This window comes from Zonotrichia leucophrys, chromosome 27 (genome assembly GCF_028769735.1).
Source record: "Zonotrichia leucophrys gambelii isolate GWCS_2022_RI chromosome 27, RI_Zleu_2.0, whole genome shotgun sequence".
NCBI lineage: Eukaryota > Metazoa > Chordata > Aves > Passeriformes > Passerellidae > Zonotrichia > Zonotrichia leucophrys.
The window spans coordinates 3,805,181-3,816,415 of record NC_088196.1 but is presented as its reverse complement, the minus strand read 5'-3'; the positions used below and the strand labels follow the sequence as shown (position 1 = coordinate 3,816,415).

At 56.1% G+C, this 11,235-nt stretch overlaps 1 protein-coding gene across 1 annotated transcript; it reads left to right on the top strand.

Moving 5' to 3' along the window:
- On the top strand, positions 1–10,867 carry RAPGEFL1 (Rap guanine nucleotide exchange factor like 1). The gene is made up of 15 exons (XM_064733897.1): positions 1–537; positions 2,261–2,339; positions 2,747–2,897; positions 2,972–3,069; positions 3,487–3,599; positions 3,761–3,928; positions 4,011–4,108; positions 4,194–4,316; positions 5,800–5,978; positions 7,411–7,501; positions 8,327–8,377; positions 8,616–8,703; positions 8,796–8,860; positions 9,150–9,204; positions 10,331–10,867. Exons 1-15 carry the CDS (start codon positions 114–116, stop codon positions 10,453–10,455), a joined length of 1,908 nt encoding a protein of 635 aa, XP_064589967.1. The 5' UTR covers positions 1–113; the 3' UTR covers positions 10,456–10,867.
- Positions 10,868–11,235: the final 368 nt, after the last annotated feature.

Genomic DNA, 11,235 nt, shown 5'->3' with positions numbered 1-11,235 from the left:
GTGCGGGGCGGGCGGGGAGCGGTGCCGCGGCCCGAGCCCGAACGGAGCCGAACGGAGCCGCCGCCGCCGCCGATGGGCCCCTGAGCCGCCGCCGCCGCCGCGCCCGGGCGGCCATGAAGCCGCTGGAGAAGTTGCTGAAGAAGCCGGGCTCGCACCTGCCCGTCCGCCCCGCCGCCCCGCCGGGGCAGGTAGCGGGGCCGGGCTCGGTGCCGGCACCGCGGCGGCAGAGCCTGTCGCGCCCGCCCGCCTCCCCCGAGGAGCCGGCGGGGCCCGCGGGGCCGGTACCGGGGGGCGAGGGCCGCTGGCTGGAGCTACGGCCGCCCGAAGCTCCGCTCCGCTCCCCTGAGGACCCGTCACCGGGCTGCGACCGCGAGCGGGACCGGGAGCGGGAGCCGCCGAGCCCGGAGCCGCCGTCCGCCGCCCGGTGCTGCTGCGGCTGCGGCTGCGCCCCCGCCGCGCCCGCGCCCCCCGAGCGGCTCCTGGCCGCGCTCCTCGACCGACTGCCGGCGGCTGAGCACGGGAGGGGCTGCGGGGCAGGTACGGGGCTGCGGGAGCGCCGGCACCGGCGGCGGGGTGCGCGGGGAGCGCGGGGGATGCGGCGGAGCGGGGAGAGCCCGGGGGCGGCCGCTGCCTGCGGGGGGGATGCGCCGGTGGATGCCGGGCTGGGGACAGCGCGGTGGGTGCGGGGACACGCGTGCCCGGTGAGGCGGGCGGCCCCGCGCAGGGCACAGCGGTGCCCGGTGGGGGTGACAAGGTCAAAGCTGGGTCCCCGCCGGGGCAGAGGGGTGGGCAGGAATCGGTGGGGTGGGCAGGACAGCTCGGCAGAGGGGCTGGCAAGGGGATGTGGCAGTGCCGAGGGTGGCCGGGCACCGGCAGTCACTGCAGCATCCACCTCCCGCTTGGATGGTCCTTAGCATCCTCCTGGTGCTAAAATTAGCCCCGACGGGAGCTGCAGTGGAGGGGGGGCCGCTTGGATGCCCCTTTCCTGTGGCACAGGCCTGCCCGTGCTGTCCCGCCGCGGCTGCCCGTGCCCGGGTGTCGCGGTGGTTTCGGTGTCAGGGCTGGGCGGGTGCCAGGCTGGCTGCAGGTGGGTGTGGGAGCCTTCCCGCACCGCGGGGATCCCTGTCCCGCCAATCCCCCTCGGCTGCCGGGAACAGAGACCCTCAGGGACCCCAGGGCACTGCCAGCCCCTGCTCCAGCCATGCCAGGGCCGGGATTGGGTGCAACCACCAAGAGGAGCCCTCGGGTAGGGGCGAGCCGGGACTGGCAGCGCCAGGTGCTGCCTGCACAAGCACGCTGCCAGGCCTGGTGGTGCCCGGGCTGGCAGGGAGCAGGAGGGCAGGAGCCAGCAGGGGGGTCCCGACGTGGGGAAAACATCCCTGTGAATCTGGGGTACAGCGTGAGTGCTGCAGAGGGAAACTGAGGCAGGGATGGAGGGGGGGGAGTGTTCAATTCCTGCCCCGCAGGCAGAACCTGGGAAGGGGCTGGGGGAGCTGGGGGCCGTGCAGCTGCGCCCCCCGTGCTGGCAGTGCCCCGTGCTGTCCCTGTGCCCCAGACTGCGTGTCCCGCTTTCGGCAGCAGCTGGTGCCCCCTGGGTGCTGTGCCCGGCGCGGGAGCGTCAGGGGATGCTCTGCCCTGGCTCGGCGCTGCTCCGTGACCGGGTTAGTGGCTGGGTGGATGCTCTGCATGGCCCCTCCGTGGGTCAGCCCTTGGAAGGGCTCTGGGGTCCCACCACAGGATCCCCGGGGCACCAGGGCTGTGCTGGTGCCAGGTGAGGGAGCGGTGCCTCGTCCAAAGGTCCTGGCGGTGACTGATGCCAGCTCTGACGGGCACAGACAGTGATACCAGGCCCTTGTCTCACCCAAAACACCTTCCCAGGGCGGTGCCACCCAGAGAGCCCGGCTGTGGCACGCTCCCGGTGTCCCCAAGCTGCGTGCCTCAGTTTCCCTTTGCCGTGTCCTGCCGTGCCCCACGGCCGGGCTCTCACGGGGCTCTCTCCCGGGTGTGCCGGGGCGTCGCGGCCCCGGTGCCGCCCTGCCGGCGCCTCTGCCCCCACACCGGCTCGGCCGGGCCCGGTTGCCCCGGGGCTGGGAGCGGGCCCTGAGTCAGCGCCGGCGCGGGGGGGTTCGCGTGGGGCTCGGCCTCTCCCGGTGTCACCCTGCGAATTACCAGGGCTCCCCTCACCCATCCGGGCATGGGGGGTGTCGGGGGGATATTTGGGAGGGGGGTGTGCCCACATATGTGCCCCCTGTCCCCCCAGAGTCGCTGCTGGATGACATCGTGCTCACCCACTCGCTGTTCCTGCCCACCGAGCGCTTCCTGCAGCAGCTGCACCAGCAATATCCTGGGGGGCACGGGGGTGGGTGAGGAGGGGTCCGCGGCTGGGCACCAGGAGGGTATTGGGGTGCGGTGAGGGTGGGCCATGAAGGGGACACGGTGGTGGCACAAGAGTTGGCATCACCAGCATGGGCACCAGGGTGCCGTGGAGCTGGCACAAGGGTGGCAAAACGGCGGGCACGGGGGTTGCAGGGAGAAGGGGGATGTGGGGAGGGCAGCGGGGTGCTATGGGGGGGCTCACAGGAGCAGCAAGAAGGGGATTGGGGCGCCACGAGGGTGGGTATGGGTTTGAGGGTGAGGTGGGCAGTGTGGTGCCACGAGCGAGGGCACAACGACCCTCAGGGTGCGGCGGGTGCTGGGGGGTGGCCGGGGGTCCCTCCTTGCCGTGGCAGCTCCTTGACAGCGGCACCTTCGTGCTGGCGGCCGGCAGCCCCCCGGCGCGCTGGGAGGAGGGCTCGGGGCTGCGGCGCAAGCGGGCGGTGCTGGCCGTGCTGCTGCACTTCCTCGACACCTACAAGGGGCTGCTGCAGGAGGAGGAGAGCGCCGGGAAGGTCATCAAGGTGGGTGTCCCCTCCCCGTGTCCCCCCCTCCCTCAGCCTCGGGAGTCGCGGTCCTGACCCCTCTCGTCCCACAGGAGCTTTACCTGCTCATCATGAAGGACACGTCCCTGTACCACGAGCTGGAGGACGAGATCATCAAGCTGCACCAGCTCGTGGAGACTGTGGAGCTCAAGTGAGAAGGGGGTCAGGGGGTCCTGGGGGTGCCTGGGGTCGGGGGTCCCTGGGGGGACCAGGGATCACCATCATTCAGGGGTTCCCAGGGGTTCCTATGGGGTCTGGGGTCTCTGTGGGACAAGGTTTGCTTCATCCTGATGTTCCCTCTGGATCAGGAGGTCCCTGGGGAGGGCAGAGGGTCCTGGGGGTCCCTGTGGGTCAGTTCCCAAAAAGGACAAGGAGTTGTGACCCTTGGGGGGGTGCCCAGGGGCTGGAGGGGTCACCCACCCTGGTGCCCTCTTGGTTGCAGCTTCACATCCAACTTTGTGCTCCCCTCGCACCCTCACCATGCACCTTCCTCCTGTGCCCACCCTGGGGTCTCGGGGTGCAGCCCCGGGGTTCGGGGCCCTGTCTGAGCCCTGTCTGTGCCCCCCAGGGTGGCGGACGAGACCCCCCCGCCGAACAAGCAGGTGAAGCCGCTGTTCCGGCATTTCCGCCGCATCGACTCCTGCCTGCAGACCCGGGTGGCGTTCCGGGGTTCTGACGAGAGTGAGTGACTTTGGGGGGACCTGAGGGGGACCGGAGTCCCCTCCATGACCCACCATGGGACCGGGTCTGCTTCGTGCCTGCTCCGTGCCTCAGTTTCCCCAGCGGGCAGTGCCGGGGGTGCTGTGGGGGTGCCCGGCGCTGACCCCCCGCCCTCTCCCCAGTTTTCTGCCGCGTGTACATGCCCGACCACTCGTACGTCACCATCCGCAGCCGCCTCTCGGCCTCGGTGCAGGACATCCTGGCCTCGGTCACCGAGAAGCTGCAGTACTCGGAGGAGCAGAGCGCCCGCGGGGACGCCCTCATCCTCGTCACCATGGCCTCGTCCGGAGGTGCCCGTGGGGCTGGGGGGGCTGCGGGCAGGGCTGGGGGGATCCCTCCCGGTGCTGACCCCCTCTCTGTGCCCCTCGGCAGAGAAAGCGGTGCTGCAGCCCAGCGAGGAGTGCGTGTTCACCACGCTGGGCATCAACAGCCACCTCTTCGCCTGCACCAGGGACACTTTCGACTCTCTGGTGAGTTGAGGACACCCCAACACCTGGCACTGCCACCACCCCCTGTGCAGAGCGGGGGGAGCCAGCCCTGAGTGTCCCCTCACAGGTGCCACTGCCCGAGGAGATCCAGGTGGTGCCGGGGGACACCGAGATCCACCGAGCGGAGCCCGAGGATGTGGCCAACCACCTGACGGCGTTCCACTGGGAGCTGTTCCGCTGCATCCACGAGGTGCGGGGCCCACGGGGGTGTGTGCGTGGGATCCACGTGTCCTCTGAACAGACAGAGTATAAAAATAATAAATAATAATAATAATGATCAATTCTCCCTCCCAGGATTTTCCTGTGAAAAAGCTCACAGAAAGAAGAAAAACAGTTCTTATCTCCATTTCTGCACTGTGGAATGTGTTATGGAGATTGTTTGCTAAAAGGGATTTGTTGGTTAGATTCTAGGGATGGTGGTTTTATTTCATTTGACCAGTTGGAGCCATGTGTGTGTTGGGTAAAGATGTTAGATTTTCTTTAGTATAGTTTTTTACACACACACAATAAATCACACACATTTATATATATATATAATAGTATAGATAGTGTATATTAATGTTTTTATTTTATTTATTTTCATATAGTTTAATATATTTTTTCTTTAGTATAGCTTTTAATATGTTATAGTTTTATATATTTTTTCTTTAGTGTAGTTTTATATATATTATAGTTTTATATTTATTTAATTATATATCATGTAATATATTTATCTTTAGTATGGTTTTATATATATTATCGTTTTATATATATTTATTTATTTATATATAGTTTTATAGTTTTTCCTTGAGTATAGTTTTATATATATTATAGTCTTATATATATATTTATATATAGTTTTATATTTTTTCTTTAGTACATTTATATATATAGTAGTTATTTATATATAGATTTTTTATACATTTATATATATAGTAGTTATAGTAGTACTATATATAGTAGTATATATATAGTATTTATTTATAATTTTATATTTTTAGTATAGTTATATATATATAGTATTATATATCATTTTTTATACATTTATATATATATATTTATAATATTTTTTTTACATATTTATTTATATATTTTATATTTTTTATTTATATATTATAGTTATGCATATTATTATATTATATATTCTAATATTCCTTATATATAGTTATATTTTCTTAGTATAATTTTGAATATATTAGTATTAGTATAACTAATATTAGCTATATAATATATATACTATATAATATAATATAATATATATACTAATATATAGCTAACATATTAGTATATATGTAGTATAGTATATGCTTTTTTTTCTTTAGCATAGTTTGCAATAGTATTAGTATTAGTATAGCTAATATTAGCTATATAATATAATATATATAATATAATATAATATAATATAATATAATATAATATAATATAATATATTTACTATATAATATAATATATATACTAATATATAGCTAATATATTAGTATATATGTACTATAGTATAGCTTAATAAAACGTTTGCGCAACCTTCTGCAGTCACAGAACTATTCACCATCAGAGAATAATTTTAGAAACAACTAAAATTTCGATTAAAAAAAGAAATTAGCTTTAAAAAATTATACAAAAAAATAAATTTAAATTAAAAATAATTTTCAAATCATTAAAAAATTTATAATAATTCTAATACGTGTCCGTGGCAGGTGGAATTTGTGGATTACGTGTTCCACGGGGAGCGGGGCCGGCGCGAGACGGCGAACCTGGAGCTGCTGCTGCAGCGTTGCAGCGAGGTGCAGCACTGGGTGGGCACGGAGCTGCTGCTCTGCGAGGCGCTGGGCAAGCGCGCCCACCTGCTCAAAAAGCTCATCAAGATCGCTGCCATGTGAGTGCGGGGGGCACGGGGGCTCCGAGCAGGCCCCAAGGTGTTTTAAAGTCCTTTTCTCCCAGCCCCACAACTGAAGAAGAAGCCCAAGATTCTTCTGTTCTGGTTCTCAAGGTTGTTTATTTATTCTTATCTATTACATTCTGTCTGAGGTTTGTCGTGGCACACTCACCACCTTTGAGGCAGTGTTAGTATTTTTAGTGTAAAATAAAAAGTATAAAAGAAAAAAATTAGTATTAAAAAAATTAGTATAAAAAATTAGTACAAAATTTAGCATCAAATAAAAAAAGTACATGTAGTTCTTAGTATACTAAGAACTAAAAAATTACAATTATTTCTAGCAAAATTAAAATTTTTAATACTAATTTTTAATACTATAAAAATTAGTAAAAAACCAGTATAGAAAATAAGTATTAAAATTAGTATAAAATAAAAAAATAAAGTATACTAGTTCTAGATTTGAAGCAGGTTAGTATTTTTAGTGTAAAATAAAAAGTATAAAAGAAAAAAATTAGTATTAAAAAAATTAGTATAAAAAATTAGTATAAAATTTAGTATCAAATAAAAAAAGTATATGTAGTTCTTAGTATACTAAGAACTAAAAAAATTACAATTTTTTATAGCAAAATTAAAATTTTTAATACTAATTTTTAATACTATAAAAATTAGTATAAAAAACCAGTATAGAAAATAAGTATTAAAAATAAGTATAAAATAAAAAAAACAAAGTATGTGTAGTTCTTAGTATACTAAGAACTCAAAATTGAAATTTTTTTATTTAAAAACTAGTATAAAAAATTTAGTATAAAATTAAAAAAATAAAGTATACGTAGTTCTTAGTATACTAAGAACTAAAAATAAAATTTTTTATACTAAAATTAGTATTTTTATACTAATTTTTTATACTAAAAAGTATAAAAAAATCTAGTATAAAAATTACTATTAAAAATAAGTATAAAATAAAGAAAAATAAAGCATAGGTATTTCTTAGCATACTAAGAACTACGTGTACTTTATTTACAATAATTTTCCAATACATGTCACCTATGTTAGACATTCTGTCTCCACTCTAAACCAATCCAGAAGTGCCACCATCACAGCAGAAGATGGAGGACAGGAAAGAGAAAGACAAGACACGCCCAGATTCCTCCATCTTGCCTCTTGAACCCCCATTCTAAAAACCCCCAAATTCTACTGTGCCAAATTCACTATCACTCTACTCAAACTCTTGTGGCTTGTAAATCCTCACACAACGCTGGAAGTTTTTTCCAGGGGTTGAAATTGAAGGTACAAAAGGTGGTTTTGACCGTGCCAAGGTCTCTTGGCACCAGCCATCCGTGGCAGCCAGAGGAATGCTGTGGGTTCTGATGGGGGGGCTCAGGGGGGGCTGCCAGGGGTCCCTGGGGTGTCCCTCACGCTGTCCCCCCCCCAGCTGCAAGCAGAACCAGGACATGCTCTCCTTCTACGCCATCGTCATCGGCCTCAACAACGCCGCCATCAGCCGCCTGCGCCTCACCTGGGAGGTGAGCAACGCCGTGCCCCCCATCCCACCGTGCTCCCCCATCCTCCTGTGCCCCTCTGAGCACCCCCAGGGGCTCCCTGAGCCTTCCCTGGGGGGGTCACCCACCCACCCAGGGGGTGCTGGGGAGGGAAGGGAGTCCTGTGGGGTCTGGGGTCTCTGTGGGACAAGGTTTGCTTCATCCTGAGATTCCCTCTGGGCCCTGGGGGTCCCTGTGGGTCAGTTCCCAAGAAGGACAAGGAGTTGAGTCCCTTGGGGGGTGCCCAGGGGCTGGAGGGGTCACCCACCCTGGTGCCCTCTTGGTTGCAGCTTCACATCCAGCTTTGTGCCCCCTTCATGCCCTGACCCTTTCCTGGGTGCTCCCAGACCACCCCTGGGTGCTCCCAGACCATCCCTGGGTGCTCCCAGACCATCCCTGGGTGCTCCCTGACCAACCCTGGGTCATCCCTGGGTGATCCCAGACCATCCCTGGGTAATCCCAGCCCATCCCTAGGTCATCCTTAACCACCCCTGGGTGCTCCCAGGACCCTCAGGGTGCCCATGCCCACCCCTGGCTGCTCCCAGACCTTTCCTAGGTTCTTCCAGACCCCACTTTGAGCACTCTTGGAACCCTCCAGGACCTCTCACCCTCACCTCAGTGCTGCCAGCACTCCTCTGGATGCTCCCAGATCACCCCTGGATGCTTCCAGACCTTTCTGGACCCCCTCAGACGCTCTCTGACCCTTTCCTGGGCTCTCCCAGAAGCTCCTGGATGCTCCTGCCCCTCTCTTTGGTGCTCCCTGGCCCTGCTGGACGCTGCCCACCCTCTCCCCTTTTTTTTGTCTTCCAGAAGCTCCCAGGGAAATTCAAGAATCTCTTTCGGAAGTTTGAGAACCTGACGGTGGGTGAGAGGTGTGGGGGTTGCTGTGGGGGTTTGGGGGGGGTCCCCAGGTCTCTCCTGGGGGTTTTTGGGGTGCTGCTGAGCTGGGGGCATTCCCGAGGTGTCCCAGGGTGTCCTGGGCTGTCCTTGCCCCTCTCCCCCCTCACCAACCTCATATTCATGGCCACCAGCATGGGGAGGGGGATCCAGGGCACCCCTGGGGAGCCCCCCAAAGCCTGACCCCCCCATTTCCCCCCAGGACCCCTGCAGGAACCACAAGACCTACCGGGAGGTGCTGGCCAAGATGAAGCCCCCGCTCATCCCCTTCGTGCCTCTCATCCTCAAAGGTGAGGGGGGGTCTCAGGGGTTTCCCCTGGGTGGGTTGGGGTCCCTCTGACACCCCATGGGACCCCTTCCCATCACCCCCTCTCTCCCCCAGATCTGACCTTCCTGCATGAAGGCAGCAAAACCCTCCTGGATGGGCTGGTCAATGTGGAGAAACTGGTGGGTTCCAGGGGGAAATGGGCAGAGAGACCCCCAGGATGAGGGCAGGAGGGAGGGGACCCCCTGAGGGGCTGAGGAACCCCCTGAGGAGCTGGAGGATGCCCCCTCCCCAAGGGTTTGGGGTTCCCCTCTCTGGAGGGTGGGGGGATTCAGGGCGTCCTGGGTGCAGAACAGGATCCAGGGGGGTCCCTGAGGGTTGGGGGTGTGCAGGAGGGGTCAGTGGGCCCTGGGGGGCTGGGCTGGGGTCTCGGGGGGCTGGGGCTGACTCTGGGCTCTCTCTGTGTCCCAGCACTGCATCGCTGAGAAAGTGAGAACCGTGAGGAAGTACCGGAGCCGCCCCCTCTGTGAGTGGGGACGGGACTGGGGGGCCTTGCTGGGATGTGGGGGGGCCCTGTTGGGGCTGGGGGGGCCCTGCCGGGGTTGGGGGGGCACTGTTGGGACTGAGGGGGCACTTCAGGGGGGCCCCACATGGCCCTGAACCTGCGGTGCTGCCCCTGAGGGATGGGGAAGTGGCCAGAGCGTCCTCACACCTCTTTGTCCATGTCTCTGCACCCCTAAATCCCTAAATCCCTGCATCCTCACCCCTTATCCCTTCACTCTGCATCCCTGGATCCCCATCCCCACATCCCCATTCGCACATGGCCATTCCCTCCCCATCTCTTCACCTGCATCCCCTGCATCTTTTCCATCCTTCAATCCCCACTTTCACGTTGCCATCCCCATTTCCTTCCCGCATCCCCTGCATCCCCTCCAACCCCTCCATACCCACATTCCCACCACTGCCTTGCCATGCCTGACTACTTCTATCCTTCTCCCTCCATCCCTCCATCACCATTACCACACGCCCATTCCCACACTACCACCTCTCATCCCCATCCCTCCATCCCGGCCTCCCCTCCATCCCCATCCTCTCCATTTCCACACTGCCATTTCCCATCCCTCCATCCCCATTCCCACACTCCCATCCCCATCCCTCCATCCCATTCCCACACTCCCATCCCCATCCCTCCATCACCATTCCCACACTGCCATCTCCCATCCCTCCATCCCATTCCCACATTCCCATCTCCCATCCCTCCATCCCATTCCCACACTCCCATCCCCATCCCTCCATCCCCCCATCCCCATCCTCCCCATTCCCACACTGCCATTTCCCATCCTTCCATCCCATCCCTCCATTCCCACACTCCCATCTCCCATCCCTCCATCCCCATCCTCCCCATCCCCATGCTGCCATCTCTCATCCCCATCCCAATCCTCTCCATCCCATTCCCACACTCCCATCCCCATCCCTCCATCCCCATCCTCTCCATTCCCACACTGCCATCTCCCATCCCCATCCCTCCATCCCATTCCCACACTCCATCCTCATCCCTGCATCACCATTCCCACACTGACATCCCTCTATCCCATTCCCACACTCCCACCCCATCCCTCCATCCCCGTCTCCCGTTGCGGGGCCGTTCCCAGGCCTGGAGCTGGAGGCATCCCCGGCCCAGCTGCAGACCAAGGCCTACGTGCGGCAGCTGCGCGTCATCGACAACCAGAACCTGCTCTTCGAGCTCTCCTACAAGCTGGAGCCCGGCAGCCAGTGAGGGGGGGCCCCCCCGGGACCCCCAAACCCCGGCACCCCTCCGGGGGGCCCGGAGCCCCCCAGCACTGACGCACTTTGCCCAGCCCCGGCCCTTGGGTGCTGCCCCCACCCTTGGGAGGGGTGGGTTTGGGGACCCCCATGGCGCATCCCCCTCTCCCCCTGCCCCCTCCCCTGGCTGGGGCACAGGGGTCCCTGGGGGGGGGAGGGGTCATGTTCCTCCCCCCCATCCCCTCTATTTTTGTATGTGTGGCCTGCCCCCCCTCCCCTCCCCCCAGACGTGTATATTTTGTACCGCCGCTGTCCGGAATTGTACATTTATTTTTTAAGAAAAAGGAGGAAAAAAAGGCAAAAAAAAAAAAAGATAATCAAGCTGGGGGTGGGGCGGGGAGCCCCAATAAAAGTCTGTCCCGGCACCTGTCTGTGATGTCATGCTAGGGATTGAGGTAATGGTGGGAGTGACGTCACAGCCCCGATGTCGATGACGTCACTGCATGCGGAGTAGACCTTCCCAAGATGGCGGCAGCTCGGGCCAATCTCTGACCTTCCAAACATGGCGGCAACCAAGATTTCCGTCAGCCCTCCCAATATGGCGGCTGCCGGGGTCAGCTGACCTTCTCAATATGGCGGAAGGGGCGGGGAGGGACCGGCAGTATAGCCGGGCTCTATCGCGGCCTTCAGCAGCGTTTCGGCACAGAGCGAGGAATTTCTTCCCGGTGGTGCCGCTCTGCCGTCGGCCACAGGGACACGGCGGCGCTGCGTGCTCACGGAGCCGCCGTGACCT

Bases quoted from the DNA above. Each gene is read 5' to 3' on its own strand.
- RAPGEFL1 (XM_064733897.1), top strand. From the start codon at position 114: ATGAAGCCGCTGGAGAAGTTGCTGAAGAAGCCGGGCTCGCACCTGCCC. The intron at 4,109-4,193 runs GTGAGTTGAGGA...GTCCCCTCACAG, and splicing joins GGGACACTTTCGACTCTCTG to GTGCCACTGCCCGAGGAGAT. The intron at 8,378-8,615 runs GTGGGTGAGAGG...ATTTCCCCCCAG, and splicing joins GGAAGTTTGAGAACCTGACG to GACCCCTGCAGGAACCACAA.